Here is a 16,885-nt window from a genome sequence, read left to right as displayed (position 1 = left end):
CTCTCTCTCTCTCTCTCTCTCTCTCTCTCTCTCTCTCTCTCTCATTCTCGAAAGAAGTCAGCGGAATTGTTTACTCGGAAGAGCGCAGCGTGAATTCAAGATTACGTTCACTCTCGGGCAGTTTCGTCGCTGCGAGCGAATCGTTTAAACGCCGTGATGTATTTTGACGGGCTAATGGATATCGCGTATGGATTATCATGGTAAAGAGACGTTAATTAACACGTCGCGTCCAGTAATGGCCGTTCAACTGGGACAGCGGTTCTCATCTGTGCGACGGCGGCGCGATGTCGCGAACGAGTTTTGCGAGCGAGACGAGCGATCGGATATAAAAAGAAGGGACTAAGGTATAGGGGAGAGCGGGGCACAGAGGATCAAAAAGGCATAGAGGATCACCGCTTATAAAACATAGATAAACAAACGCGATCTGTTTAAAAATAAAGAAATTACAATAAACAGACAACCGCTAATAGTGTAATGATAGTAGGCCATGTAAACAAATCTCATAGAGAAAGTTGTAACGAAAAAACTGCAAAAGGATCACTTTTAAAGGTACGCTTGTTAAAATGTAATATCAATTATATTCATATAAAGTAATAACATAGTATTATTATTGTGAAATCAAATTTCATAACGTATCCACAACACATTAAAGAAGTTATGTGTACATTTACATTATTTTTACATTGTCATATAGACATTGTTATATGGTAAATACGTATATTTTATTGTAAAGGGTGTGTTTGGGGCACAGAGATCCGGGATCGGACACATATATTAATATATATATATATATTAATTATAATAAATAAATACTTTTTCGTTATTATATAATAAATATATTGTTCTTATTGTGTACCTATTAATTAAAAATGAAGGAAGAAATGCCAATAAAACATTGTTTTTTTTTACTTTATATGTGCTTTCACACACACACACACACACACATATATATACATATATGTGTTATCTAGAAATGATAAACTTATTTTTATTACTCTGTTTCTATTTATATGTATGATGTGCAAAATATTATCATACATATATAGAAAATCATACATAGTCCTTTGTGTCCCGTACTTGGGACACAAAGGACCATTTGGCCAACAATTTTCCAACAATTTTAATGTCTAAAATAAAATCTCTTACATGTGTGTGTGTGTGTGTGTGTGAAAGCACATATAAAGTAAAAAAAACAATGTTTTATTGGCATTTCTTCCTTCATTTTTAATTAATAGGTACACAATAAGAACAATATATTTATTATATAATAACGAAAAAGTATTTATTTATTATAATTAATATATATATATTAATATATGTGTCCGATCCCGGACCTCTGTGCCCCAAACACACCCTTTACAATAAAATATACGTATTTACCATATGACAATGTCTATATGACAATGTAAAAATAATGTAAATGTACACATAACTTCTTTAATGTATTGTGAATACGTTATAAAATCTCTTACAGTTATTAAACTAACGCTTTGTCTGTATATGCATATGTAGGTTATGCTGAGCAACTTTGGGCCATTTCCTATAACTGATAAATTTTTTATTAACCTTAAAATGTTAAGCAGTCCTCTGCGCCCCGCTCTCTCCTATTAAGGTATTCTGAGATCATTTTATATCTGAGGTCGTCTTAAATACATCTTCAGATATTGCAAGAGCCGTTTCATTGACTATACGAGCCACAACATCTGAAGGTAAACTTAAGACGATCTGAAACGAGGATTGAGAATAACGCTGCCAGAATAACGCTCGAGTTATGAAACTCGACGGAATGAAACTCTTATTCGCAAGGGAGCAAAAAACGGAGAATAACGTGCGCTAATTCAGAGATTAAGCTCGTCTGATGTAATTATTATACACGCGGAGTCGCGTTAAGTGCGAAATAATGAAGAACAGACGGCCGCAATCTCGAATATTCGACGAATAATGTTTAGTTAACTTTCTAGTTAACTAAATTTAATATTGAAATTATATAATTATCAATCTTTTCTATTTTTTAAAAAAGTCCTTGTGATAATTATGTCTCTTGTTTTAAGAGAGAAGTCCCATAAGAGCCGCAGTGCGAAAATCAAAATTATCCTCATTATCAAAATTCCTCAAGCGCGCACAATTGCGACGTATAAATCCTATATATATTTGCTTTACTGATTGCATTATTATATAATAACATTTTTATTGTATGTGGAACTGATAATTATGATCCAGCCTTCCCACAACGAAATCTTTCCTCTGGCTCAGCCAATGAAACATAAAGCTTTTACGTTGTAAATATTTTTAAAGCGTGCATAAACAACGCACAATTTTATAATTTTGCCATTGAATTTGGCGGAAAGCCACAAAAATATAACAAAATGGAGAAAGAAAGAGAGGTGGGCAGGTGTTTTGGATAACGCGAAACATCGGCAGATCGCGCCTCGGCAGTGGTCCGTCGGACCGCCGGGCCAAACGATCGCGTTTCTACTGGCAGGAGGACGCCCTCGCCGGAAAGGAGATAAAATTAACCCCCTGATAGAGGTGGCTGCTTTCGTCTCTCGCAGAACCGCCGCTAAACTCGCCATTTCGTATTTCCGTGTGGTCGCGGCCGATCGCGATTACGCAGGGGGAAGAGAGGGAGGGGGAGAGCGAACGGTAGGCAAATATAAATCCTTAAGCAAATTTGGCGAATTCCCGCGCGGGGAGCGACCGTAAAATTCTCGCGTAATCAATCGTATCAAGGTTTAGCGGGAATACAGCGGATCGTAAAGCGCTTTGCGTAGTGAGAGAGCGAGACGGAGAGATCGTTTTACGCCCCCCGCGTATCGGATTAAAATCAGACGGCACTGGCTTTATCAATTTGTAACTGCGCTGAATAAGTCAGAGATGGGAACTTGAGTTAAATCCAGGAAATCGAGCCGCTCCGTATGGACTACGCTAATTTCCCCTCGACGTATGTGGCGGCGTGTATTTACGGAGAGCGAAATACGGACATTAATATTCAGCTATGTAACAACCGTGAGAGAAAATCGTTGATATATATCATATACACACCCCTATATATATATATATATATATATATATATATATATATATATATATATATATAGAGAGAGAGAGAGAGAGAGAGAGAGAGAGATCGTCGCATAGAATAACTTCGAAATGCGAGGGTAGAAGAAAAATTTATGTAAACGAAATTATAGTACAACATAAATTTGAAAATATTTTTTTTTAATCAATTGCATCGTGATACATTACAATACAATCATAGCACGGAAGAGGTCGTTTTGTGACATTTTTTTCTGAATGAACTTCAAAAATTAATGTTCATTTTTGTTTATTTTTCTTTATTTCTTAATAGAATATGTACGAATTATTACTTCGTGCTTTGCACGGATAAAATATTGCAGCAAAAATTATGTTAAAATTATCATCCTTTTTACAATCCTTTTTAGTGTTTTTGTAAAGCTGAGCTATAAGTCACTATAGAAACATAAGTTTGACGACCTACATAGAGATAATTTTTTTTAGTAATTTTTAGTATATTAGAAATTTTGTAAGCAAGGAATAGATTAATATTCTGCAGTAACTCATTATCCTTTCATTTCATGTGTACTTTTATATTTTAGGAACTAAAATGTAAAAATATAAAAAATAATAAATTCGACGATATACGATATGAAATGTTCTCAAATAATTACAATAATTTTGTAATAAAAAGTTAAACTCACATGACATTTCTAAATGAATGTATAATAATTTTGGTTGTAATTTAGTATGGTCTGAAAATTATAAAAATCCGAAAGTTACAAAAATTTTGTTGCAATTTTTCCTACGATATTTTTCCCGCGTATATAAACACAGAAAAATATCATTTTGCTGCTAAAAAGTGACTCAGATTACTTTTCTGTTCTTTTAAGTAACAGTTATCTTCAACGAAGAATATTTTCTTGATAATAGTGTTAGAATATACTCACCATAAACTTTAGAAAAGCTCATTATCATGTACATGCTCAAAAGAAGAATTCATTCTTCTTGCAAGAATATTACGGAACTTCATCGAAGAAAAAATCGGTTCGACTTTATATAGTGAGAAAAAGAAATTTTTGTTTTAATTTAATATCCTTCATTGAATGTTAAACTTACTGGGATTCAGAATGTATTCGTGGAATAAATGTGATGCTTATGACAAACTCGTGTCAGCCTTGCGGAAATGTAAACTTATAAAACAAGTAACGTTCACTTGAATGCAGTATGTATTTTTCCGCGTGCAGTTACACCTGAAGAGGCGAATATTTCTTCGCGATGTGCGATAAGATTAGCTGCAAACGCGAACTATACGTTCGTTGAAATATTTCGGACCGTCTATTTGCGCCGCTCTGTACACACATACGTATATATGTGTGTGTGGGCGCTCTCGTGTCTGTATCGATCAATCTGTCTTCGCAATGTGACACGAAATGATGAGATCTCTTGGCGGAAAAATAAATTTCGCTCCGCGAATTTCCAATATTTCATCTTCAATTCCTGCCACGCGCGCGCGCGCGCGCGTAACGTCTGCATAAAAATCTTTGGCGCGTCGGGAAGAATCGAATTTCGGCGCGTTACCGCGCGCGCGCGCACACCGAGTGAGAACGAAATCCGATTGGCAAGTCCGATGATTTCTGATCGCGCCGTGAACTGAAATGAACTGGTGGTGCGCGCCGTGGATGAAGTGGCCGTGCTCGCAATCGTTCCGCAAGAGTGAAAATGTAAGCCCGCCTCTCCGCGAGAAGATCCTTACATATTCACGACCGTCGAGAGAGCGAGAGAGGGAGAAAGAGAGAGAGAGAGATAGAGAGAGAGAGAGAGAGAGAGAGAGAGAGAGAAAGAGAGAGAGAGAGAGAGACATCGTGCTCGCGTAATATCGCACAGCGAACACAGCAGCCCGATAACAATTACATAATGGTCGTGCCTTTGAATGAATTACGGTAAATCATGTACACGTCAGAATCAGAAATTAATTTGCTTTGAGGCCGCATGATAACAATAAATTTCCATTCTGTGTGAAGATCATCTGGAGCGTGCATTTGTCAATTAGCAACTACTAACAAATTAATACACACTCGATACAATGGCTTGAACGAAATAATAGCTCGATGAATTAACAACGTGCCAAAATATTAATTACATACACTGAAAGAAAAAATATGTAAGAAATAAAAATGTTTATTTTGTGTGGGAGAAACTAGTAACATATTTGCTTAAGTCAGAGTTTCTTTATTTAAACAAAATAAACAATTGCTTTCATGAAAAGCTACGATCTTAAAAAAATGTATATTTCCTTATTTGAAAAATATTTTCCATTTTAGAACACAAGTGAATGCTATTTGTCAAATAAGTATTTTTCATTTCTCTTTAAAATCTTTTTTCTCTCAGGCATTTGTATCTAAACGCGAATAATTTCGCTCTGGATTATCGCGTACAATCATGTGACAATTTTCTTTCATTAATAACTAAAGATCTACGTGGTTATTTGCAAAATGATAGAGCCTTTTTGTTCAATTTGACTTAATGTACACAATAGTACACATCGCCAATTACAGTTCATCTACTATATCGCGCGTCATCATTCACCAATTTTCCTCAATTAATATCTCGAATATTATTGCAAATATCGTAAAACGTATAGGACTTCTATGTTCATCTCCGTTCCCACAAAAATTACGAAGGAGAGTCTGGGGGTCCTTTTATACAATATTACGCGATAATTATCGACGAGAGTCAACGGGATGCATTCTTATGTTATCTCGTAAAGGCGCGCGCGTTCTTTCGCGAATTCCATGGAGTGGCGGAAGCTCTCACGTATTCTGTCGACACAGGCGCGCGCGCGCGCGCCGATAAAGAAATTCGAGGAGTCACCTAATACCTGGCAGACTCGCGCGCGCAGTCAATTTCGGCTTACGGTCCCCGGGAAAGAAATCTCGGGACGCGATTCGATCGATGACCCGGCCAGATGGTACCTACCTCCTTGCCACGTCGATTCTTCCATCGCACCCACTTGTTGAACCCCGGCCGCCAATACTCGATAAAGTACTCCTCAGTGTACTCGACCCCGTTGCCGTTGCCGAATCTGCCCTGAGTCCTGGTCGATGTCAATAGTCGCGGACTGTGCAGGTTCACCTCCAGGTACTCCTTGCCCTCCTTGGTCACCATGTTACGCGGACACCAGGCGCCGCCGGCCTTGTCCTGCCGTAACCTGTCAAGAGCAGCAATCGCGAAATTGTTATTTGTGATTTTGCAAGCTTCTTCCTTTTGCGTTATTTATTCATACGACTTGTCCCGCTTCAGTGATCAGTTTCTCTGTGTTTCTCTTAAGTTTAATCTACAGTGTGTTCTTTCCAGTTTCTTTATCTCTTTCTGACTCCAAATTTTAAGTCAGAAAGATAGTGGACAAGAAACAGGGAACAAAACACATTGCAGATTAAGTTTTGTGCTCATTTTTGCTTCGTTCAGACTTTTATCTGCATTCAAACCCTTGTCTGAATGGAGCTTAAACGCAGATTGAAGTTTAATTGACGTTGGTAGAAGCGGACATTATTTTGCCTCGTATGCATTCATTTCGAATTTTCTCAATGTAAAATATTAAAGACTGTGACTCTGTGACATACGACTAAGAAATTAAGAATTAAGGACATGTAAGAACTGTGCATTAGAATTTAGCGCATAAAATAAATCTATTTTATTAAAATAAATTTATTTTATTAAAATAAATCTTTTATTAAAATTTTTCTCATCTCTAATGTCGAGGAGCAAACTGTCATCTGCTCTTGCGTTTCTTCGTCTTGCGCATTTTCGTTTATTCGGCATGTTCGATCGCTTATTTTGTCCCACATATTTTAATTTTTATTCAGCTCGCTTATCTCGTGTCGTTTGCATAAAAATCACCGCGAAAAAAGCTCGGTCGAAGAATCGAGCGAAATTAATTCAATTTCGGGGATGGTTTATGGCGAACTAATTAACCCAATTCTTTTCTCTCGGTATAATTCGTGGTTTTTTAGATCTCTGCTTGCGCAATACAAGCTCCAAGTTTAATTTAACGAGCTGATCATGAAGCTGACCCAACATATTATTAATCGTATTTATCATTTGATGTACCTCCTGAGCTTCGACCGGAGGTAGAATTACTCACGTTATGAACGCAGCTCGAACAACCTTTTGATAATTAAAAAAATATTTACATTACATTATAATATAATATAATTAAACGTTGTACAGTTGTATCATAATATCGTGTTTGTGTGATAAATGTAACATGACGCGCTTCAGTTTCATTAGCCTCTTACAGTTGGCTACGTTTCGCAGTACATTTCGCGTCGAATTGTTAATCTGACATTTATCACATATTTTGACGCAATTTCAGTTCGCACGATGAGATTTGCGTAGCCCCGCAAGATTGGACCTTTCCGCACGATTTTCCGCGGCGTTTATCTTTGTTAATTTCGCTCGCTTCTCGTGTCACTCCCTCATCTTCGTTCATTTTCCCCTGTTTCGTGGCCCGCTAATTCATCTTTATTTCCATTATCATACCCGCCAAGAGTTATCACGAGCGGTGGGTTACCCGCGTCGTTCGCGTGAGGACACGCGAGAGACGCACGTGGCGTCCTGACAGGATGCCGCCGCGCGTGCACACACTCGCTCGCGTGACAAACGCACCGGCGCGTTTTCTCTTTGTGCTTTTCCTAGTCGACGAATTAGCCAGCAGCTGACGAGCGAACGAATCGCATCAGGAAAGAGAGAAAGAGAGAGAGGCAGAGGCAGTGTAAAAGCGACTCCCCTGAGAGAACGGGGGATACGTATATTTCGTTCTCGATTTTACCGCGGATTTATTATGCGGATGATGTAATTAATGAGTCTTCCCTCCCGCTATGCGGGTCGCGCCGCGGAGCTCGCCATCCCCTCCGTATCCCGTGGCCGAAATATAAAATTAATGACGCGGGCAATTGATTTACGAACGATCTTTGAATCGCGAGCACGCTACGCGCCTTCGAGGCTTACGCAGTATTGATTATGAATAACTTATTTCGCCGGGGAACCTTTTATCGCGATAGCAGCTTTCTTGTGGACAAAGGAAAATGGAAATAATTCTTCTCGGGACTGTGTTCTCGGGGCGCGCGCGAGAGAGAGAAGAGAGGACAAGACTACTAATAGATTCCCTCTCCCAAAGAGTGGCAAAGAGTCGTGATGATAAAGAGAGAAATTGTGTATAAATTACGGTAAAGAGATATAAAATATTAATAAGAGAGCATAGCAAAGTCGAGACGGACTCGCGGCTTTCATATCGACTCGGGTTCGTTCATCGGATATACCGCGACGACGTCGCTTCGTCCCGCGAATTGGCGAGTTCCTGGCCGAGCTAACAAGATTCCAAAAATCAAGAATATCGGGTAGCAGCGGCACTCTGGGCTGCTTATTGGCTCAGGTGGAGTCAACAATGCTCGTGCCGGAGGGAGAGCGGACTCGAGTGCGGCCGCTCTCCCCAGGCCAGGTAACCAATTTTCCAATCTGATTGTTCCCGCAATCAGACTGCAAGATTATTAAATTATTCCCCGAGACTCTCGCTCTCTCCCTCTCTCCTCTCTTCGTCGCGCGGTGGTTCCTGTGCAGCCGTGGCGTATCCGTTATCGCGTATCACGACTAACGATCCCGCAGAATCTCCCGGAAAATGATAATTACATCCGGCATGCACCGAGCCGCGCAGCGAGACTCGGGGATGGAAGGTTACAAAAACATTCCCGAGAGCGCGGCGGCACTTTCGATTGTCGAAGGACAGCGAACGCGGAGTAAAATGGTAGGCCGTGCGATATACTATGCATTGTCGCTCTTCTCTCGTCACCCAATTCTGTGAATTTCCAAAGCTGCTCGGCGACAATGAGTTCGTTAAATGAAATTCGGGAAATTCGGGAAACGGAAGTAACGGGCTAACAGCAGCCTACACGAAGAGAATATTATGTAGCTTTTTAGAATTCTTTGTATAAATCTCTTAATTTCTTTATTTTCATATAAATTTTCAATGGTCAAATTCGATTTATATTTAACATTCTTATTCTTGATTTCATATAAATATAAATTCTTTATTTTTTTCTCTATTGCAATTCTATTTGCAAGTTGCATTTGAGAGAGGCGAAATTTTGTCAGAACACATCTATCATATCTATCTACCTATTTATTTGTTTGTCTTATCTATTTATTTGTCTATAAATTCTTTCCAATTTTACTATGCTCTCCTGAATAATAAACAGTAGAACTGGTCTTGTTAATAAATGTAATAAATTCTTTAACAGTAGACTCCAGTTTCCAAAATATAAATAGTGCATACGAAATGGAAAGACGATAAATTAAGGCAAAATGTCGATATTCTCAACTTCCCAAATACATAATTCTGCAGTAACCTTTTATTATCGAATCTCCTTCTCTGTATATACTTGGACATCCGGTGGATATTCCTAACTGCAGGAGGGTAAAATTGTTTGACATTATAGCTGCACATACCGAGGGGATTATCCGATTAGCAGCTTATCCTCCGCGTTAAACCTACCCCTATGTCGCGACATTATGGATTAATTTCAACATTAACTTCTTTCCTTCATCGTTAATTGGAAAATGTCACATTTTATTAAGAAACAAATCCTTCCAGAAAGATTTCAAAGAAAAAACGAGCTTTATTCAATACACTTTTATTCATTTGAGATTAAAGAATCCCCTCAAGCGTTAAAAAATTATACAAGTTAATTTTTATAATATAAGCACGCGAAGAACATATTGTAACAAAAATTATATTAAAATTATGTTTCTTTCACAATGTGTCTTGTAAAGCTAAAGTATTTAAGTATGTTAAGATTGTAATGTAAATTGCTATACAGAAATAGTAAATTTGACGATTTGTTTCTGATATAAAAAAACATTCAAGTAATTACAATAATTTTATAGTAAAGAGCCAAACGTGTATGACATTTTTAAACAAATATATAGTAATTCTGGTCATAATTTTACATAGTTGAAAATTATAAAACTTTTGTTTTTTAATTTTTACTACAATTTTTTCCGTGTATGAGTGCGGAATCTATACAGACGTGACAAGTTCGCATCAATTTGCAGGTCCTCGAACAGATGTATCTAGGGTTAAAGAATCCCCTCAAAAAGCACGCATATTAAATTAATTTCCATGATATAAATATCAATGCAAAATAGGCGTGACAACAGTTCGCATCAAATCATGTCCTCGAATAGACACATCCGGGATTAAAGAATCCCCTCAGGAGTTATATATATTAAGCTAATTCCCATGATATAAATACCAATGCAAAGTGTATACAGGCGCGACAGTAATTCACATTAATGCGAGTCGAGGATCCCCTCGCACGATCCTCTCGGAGAGTTCGTTTCAACGAGGAGAGTTTCGCGTTAGGCCCGCCGATGAAACTTCCGAAGCGAGACGCTCCGTCGAGGACGCTTCGCGATCGCGCTATCACCAGGCGTTATTTCCGCGACGCGACGTGTCGCGGGCATGCATGGAAATGCGGCGAAACACGTATATATCCGCGCGCGTCACAAAGGGGGAGAGAATCTCCATGGAAATATTTCAGCTGCTTGGGTCGTGGAGAGGACCCCGGCGTGCACACCAATATAACACGCGTGTGCACGCACACAGGTGCATACATACAGGCGGCGTGCCCGCATGTAAACAATAGACCAGGCGAAACCCACTGAAAGCGTTTGCGGTTAATTAGGCAGCAATGCTGTTAACAATGTCCCGGCTTCAGCGCAACCCCCTCCGTAACCTTGCGCCGCAACGTCGCAATCCGTAGTTATGCGGCTCGACGAGCACGGGGAGTTTCGTTCGAACGAAGTCACCGTGTCGCCTCCCTCTCGCTTCACCTCTTCCTTCTGTTCCTTTTGAGCGCGCCTCTCGCGATGGCGCGCGACACTGCGGACGCTAATTATCGCCACGTCCGTTTGTCCGTGCACGGGTCGTCGATCGGTCGATCGATCCGATCGAGGAGGACGGAGGTGAAACAGAAAATTCGGGATTCGCATTCGCGCGAATGCGAGTGTGCGCGCTCCAATGGAGAGCGGATTGTTTTATAATACAATACGTTAGTCACTCGGAGCAGCGCGAATCGCGCTTGAATTATTGCAATTTCTATTCATTCGTCGCCTGCCCCCGCCCTCCCTCCCTTCCTCTCACCTGCCCTGGCTCCTTTTCGCGCGCAGCCGACAATTGAAGCTGCTCTTCGCATTTATTCGTGGTCGTCGTTTTCTATTCATTTCTCGCCTCTCCCCCCGTCCGCCCTCCTCCGATTCGTCCCCGATGATCGGTCGCGCTTAATCCGATTTTCGGCGATCGAACGCGTGAAATTTGGCCAGTTTGGAAATCGCTGTGTTAACAGGTGGGGACTGCCCGAGAGAGTTCCTCATTAGCCCCTTCAACCCTCTCGTCCCAAGTAGTACACACAGGTACCAGCAAATATATTATATTCAGGGACGAGAGAGTTAAGGCCCAGACTTCGTTCGAGTAAAATATCTTTCTTTATGAAATAGTTTTAAAGAAGAGTTGCAGTTCATGCAGGCCAATAGTCGGGTCTTATATTTAAGGCCATCTTAAATTTCCCTTCAGATAGCCAATGAAATGATCCGCACATCATCTGAAAACAAACTTAACACGGTCTTAAATATAAGATTCGAATACCGATCACAAAGTTGATCGTCGAACAGTACGATTTTCCTATGTACACATTTACACGATAAAAGAAAAGATATTCACTGTTTCACGGGTCGGGACGAAGAATATAGCTCTATTTAGAATTAATGGATAATATTGTATCAATGGAATCATTACTTTGCCAATGCAAAACATTTGAGGAGGGCTCTCGACGTGAATGTACACAATTTATGTAGTATACTGGACTTTAAGGGGCTGAAGGCTGTCGTTCGTAAGATAAGATCGTTTTCATTACTTGGTTATTCCGAGGAACGACTTCTGACTATAGAGTGCGGGGTGGGTAGGCAGGTAGGCGAGAGCGGGCAGGTACAATATTGACCGTGTTGCAGCACTTCCGGCCGTTAATTGCGCCATCAACGTTTCCAGATGCTCCGTAAGTTGGACGTAAAAGTAAAAGAAAGCGGCGTTCTGGGAGTCGTAAAAAATTCCCTTACGTGCCTTCTCCGAAGCCAACGGATTCATGGCGCGGAAACGTTCGGCCAGCCGTCAAGGGCCGACACGTTGGCGAGGCCCTCCGGCCCTCTCGTTGTTAAATGGAAAAAACGTATAAACGCGCGACTTCGGTAGCTTAGAGTCCCTCTCGAGTCGTCGGGCTTAAGCCCAAGGTGCTTAATCAGAAAGTCCCGTAGAATTTTATGGGCGTCTATGTCGTAACGAGTTTGCGAGCAAAACGCCGATTTTGGAGCTTGACGACGACCGTCGCCACTGATTGAAATAATTTGCAATCGCGACGTTGCGCTCGCGGCTCTCAAAGAGCGCGACTCCGCCGGAGTGAAGCGAGAAAGGGGTCCGGGGATGGTGATCCTTATTTCTCGAGAATGCTGTTAGTTATCGCGCGAAGTTGTAACGTCGAGAGAGCAAGCGAGAGGGAGAAGATCGATCGTCGCCACGTGGCACCACGCAGTAATAGCTCGAGACGGTAAAATGTAACGGCCGAGCGATCATGGTCCTCTCACCCTCTCTCTCCCTCCTTCTCTCTTTCTCTTTTCGGAAATGATATTTCGTGATAAAGCGCACACGCGATAAACGCGGGCGAGGGCGCCACGAATCTTGCAGAAGAAGAAAATTGGTTGAATTAACGTGACGAGACGACACAGCTGAATGCGTTTTGATCGAAGGAATCAGAATTTCTGGTTCTTAGCAGCCGAATTTGGTTCACAAGAACCAGAAAGTCTGCTTTACGAAAAATATTTGTTGAATTAACATGAATTAATGCAGCGATACAATTAAGTGCGTCATAGTTGAAACAAACAAAATTTCTGATTATTTACACGGGAAAAATAGTTTCTTTTATATAAATTTTGTTAAAAATTTTATTATAGTTCTAGTAAATGCAGGAGAGAAAATTAGTCTATATTGTTAAGGAGCAGTAAATTTTGCTAAAAACAGCAAATTTTTTAATAGCATACTTCGGTTACTAAAATATAAGTAGTACATGTGAAACAATGGATAAACTACTATAAAGGATAAACTATCAATTATTACAGAATATCGATCTATTCCTCAATTACAAAATTCTACAACAATTTTACATAAAACTATGTAAGAACCGAATCGGTTCACAAGAACCAGAAATTTTGTCTCCCTCAGCCGAGTAGCGTTCAACTGCGTTATTGTAACGTCGTTAATTGAATCATGTTTTTTCCCCACCATGACTCGATCTAAAGCACGAGATGTAACACGAAATCACATCGTGTAGGTGTCGGAAAGACGCCCCGGCGCCGTAAATTCCCCCTCGTCTCGCGACGGATTTATAACAGCGGCGAAGAGGAGAAGACGCGCGCAGAGGGTGTAGTGCGCGAAAACCACCACCGTAGCGCGCGGTGTCGCTGGCGCGAGCCCGCTTTCTCCCGAAAACGGATCCTAATAGGAAGCCAATAGTCCTCTCGCAATAATTTACGGCAGGCAACCGGCGAATCGACCGACAGACCCACCGACCCACCGACCCTCCGACCGACCAGCAAGGAACCACCCTCACGGCTGGCTGCGAGTACTTCGACAAAGTGGAGTCTCCTCGAGAAATTCACGGGGATAAGAGAAAGAGAGATGGAGATGGACAGAGACAGCGGAAGGGAGAGAATGTGTGTGTATATGTGTGTGTATGTGTGAGTGAATGAGTGAGTGAGAGAGTGAGAGAGAGAGAGAAAGAGAGAGGGAGGGAAAGAGAGATAGAGGGAGGGAGAGAGAGAGAGGGGGGAGAAGCTCGGGCCACGGGCCGACCAGAGGCATTACGCCGCCTCATCAGTCGAAAGGTGCATTAGCATTGCTAATGACCCGCGATCGTTACCGCCACACGCCGCAGCCACCATCCACGGCGCTTCGCGCGCCGAGCACGTTTGTTATTTGGAAGTGGGCCACGGCGAACGGCACGGAGAAACAAGACCCAAGGCGGAGGTGGTTGGTTGGTCGGGCGGCAAGAGGGTGGAAGGAAAGGGAGGATGGGCAGGAGAAGGAGGAGGAGAAGGAGGCTGGTTGGTTGGTTGGTTGGCTGGCTCTCGGTTAGCCCGCAATAATTTTCGCACGACAATATCTTGCAACGTCACGTAGGTATGCATCTATTGTTTCATTCGGCTAAAACACACCGGCGGACATATATATGTATATGTGTGCATACATGTATATACATATAGACAGATGTATGTATATGTGTGTATGTGTATATATATATATATATATATATATATATATATATATATATATATTCACATATCGCTCGACTCGCCCGCTAGTGAAACAGAATTTCCCGCTGCCTTTTACGCGAAATTCCCACGGCTATTAACAAATTGATGCATCAACTCCTCTCTCTCTCTCTCTCTCTCTCATTCTCTCTGCCATTCTCCCACCCTCGCCGCGCTTACCTCCTCCCCTCACTCACCCATTTGCGTCTATTTAAAGCGCTTCTTCTCGCGAGCTATCCTCCGTAATCCTGTAAAACGTCCGGCCCGTAATCCGTTCAATTAACGTTATTGTTTTATCACGATAAATACGAGGAAGTTCCGCGCAAAAAACGGATGACTTTCAGTTGTTAACGAAAAGAAACAAGCGCGCGCGCGGCAAATATTGAATCGAAATATACCGCGCGGGGGTAGTCAAATCGCTCGCGCGATCGATAAAAGCGACCGTCATTCCTTCCTCCCGCCCTCCGCGTCTTCCGTAATTTCCACGCTCCTTCGTGCACGTTCTCGCGCGGATTTCCCGCGAACAGCCATGAGAAGTATATCGTCATAGCGGATACGTCCGCTCGCACATGCACGTGTGTGCACTGGGAGAAAAGAATATTAAAAAAATAGTCAATATATTTCTTCGTTCAGCACTTTTTTAACGTAATTATTTAAATCTACCTGTTTTCGTTTAAATAGAATAAATTGCTTTCGTGAAAAGCGTTTTGTCAAGATACCTTAAGGAAATGCACATTTCCTTACTTGAAAAATATTTTGTATGAGTACATCATTGGTGTACTCGCCGAATGAATTTTTACTCATTTCTCAAATATTGTTTTTGTCATCTCAGTGTATTACGCTACTCTTCCCAACTCCCTCGCCCTCTCTCTCCTCTGCCCGCCACCCTTGACGATAACCGCGTTTGATCTTACTCGGAAAAACCGAAATTTCTAAGCGCGTCAATGATGATCATCTTCTTCCTCGAGAGTCGTATTTATATTCAAATCGCGAACAGGCTCGCGCCAGACTTACGCACCCTCTCTCTCTTTCCCTCAGTAATTTCCGCCGCGTTCTGCTTCATCGTGCTTTGAGCACTGCTGATTCGAGCCAAGCGCAGAAAGAAACTAATTAAATTCGCGCATAATACGGCGATTCCGATGATAACCGTTATTATGTAGTTTCGGGTCGCGAGCGTGTGGGAGAGGAGGAGGGAGAGAGAGGGAAAGAGGCGAAGAGGGCACGAATAAAACGAGACGGCGCGGCTCGGCGCGGTCGTTACGCATCGCGGCGGCATTTTATGAGCGTTTTGAGACTAATCCCCCGCGCTAATTAGACGCGAAATGAGCAACGATTACGTCAGTCGACATACGATGAGGGAGGGAGTGGGGTGGCAAAAACAGCCGTCGCTGGGATGAGTGTGGCGTACCCACCACGCGCTCGCGATGGGGGTTGTTTCGGGAAACAAATGCCGCGCGCGCGCGCGGCGAGATTCCGCCTCGAAATGTGTCATAGCGACGATGCAAGCGCGCTCGGACAAAAGATCGGGATCACTCGCGGATATGAGATGCTTACTGAGAAAGTGAGTAGAGTGAGACTGAAAAAGAGAGAGGACATGGGGCGTACAACCCCGGCTTTTTTCGTTACACGTCGCTTTGTTCGCGGCGAAACGGGCTGAAAGCCGCTCTCTCGACGGCAACGCGCACTCGCGACGCGTGAAAGTCAACATGACAGACGTCTGGTCTTAAATAGCTTGCTCAATGCGATGTCCAGTGCCGCGTTGTTGCGCAAATCGGGACGTCAAAGCTCCAAATGGTCGCGTCGGGGGAGGGTAGATTCGCGAGTCGGCGTGCTATCGATCAAAAGTACGTGCGAGCGATTGAACGAATCGCGTCGATGAAAAATTGCTCCCATTCGGGAACTCGTAAGGGTCACACGTCGGGCGTGTGCCGGCGTTAGCTGCCATTTTGCTTGTGCGAAAGTTTAACCGGTGATCGAATTCGAGATCTTACACCATGTATATAGCATATACATGGCGGTCGTCGGCACTTTTGCACGCTCCGCTCGCAAAATCGCGTTCTCCGGCGGGGTCGGAATTTTAAAGTTCGGGATTAAACGTCCGCGCGCTGGCCCGTCCCGTCTTACTTACTGCGTCATCCAATAACCCCGGCGATGGGCGAACGGTAAGGCGAGATAGCTCGTCCGTTAAGGAAACGTCGCCTTCGCGTCGCGAAAGCATTTTCGCGAGTCCGAGTCCTATGACTCCGGAGTAGCCTAGCCGGGGGAGAAACGCGATCGCGCCCCGTCATCGAGCTCGAATAGGTTCACAGGTGACCTGGTCCTCACGGTCCATTCGCTCGATCGAGCTTTTCAGACAACGTGTAGGACTATCATGGGCTGCATCCGCGGCGAGTGTACACAGAGAGACGAACGTCTACCTCCCCCCCCCTCTCTCTCTCTCTCTCTCTCTCTCTCTCTC

General features: G+C 42.4%; 2 protein-coding genes across 7 annotated transcripts in view; one reads left to right on the top strand and one right to left on the bottom strand.

Annotated features, from left to right (window-relative positions):
- Positions 1-16,885, bottom strand: part of LOC116842225 (discoidin domain-containing receptor 2) — a 380,754-nt gene that overhangs the window by 147,622 nt on the left and 216,247 nt on the right. For all 6 annotated transcript variants that reach the window (XR_004377695.1, XM_032811123.1, XM_032811124.1 and 3 more), the window contains one exon: positions 5,995-6,226. Coding sequence is in view for 5 of the 6 variants with exons in the window: in XM_032811123.1 (XP_032667014.1) it covers positions 5,995-6,226 (232 nt within the window). In the remaining variant the exon portion in view is untranslated. The remainder of the gene's footprint in view (positions 1-5,994; positions 6,227-16,885) is intronic.
- LOC116842229 overlaps positions 1-16,885 on the top strand; it is a 425,064-nt gene that overhangs the window by 305,219 nt on the left and 102,960 nt on the right. The gene's annotated exons all lie outside the window — the stretch shown is intronic.

The sequence above is a fragment of the Odontomachus brunneus genome, unplaced genomic scaffold (assembly GCF_010583005.1).
Source record: "Odontomachus brunneus isolate Ranch 3 - 2012 unplaced genomic scaffold, Obru_v1 Obru_scaffold_023, whole genome shotgun sequence".
NCBI lineage: Eukaryota > Metazoa > Arthropoda > Insecta > Hymenoptera > Formicidae > Odontomachus > Odontomachus brunneus.
Note: the sequence above shows the minus strand (reverse complement) of the source record. Positions and strands in the feature narration are given on the sequence as shown.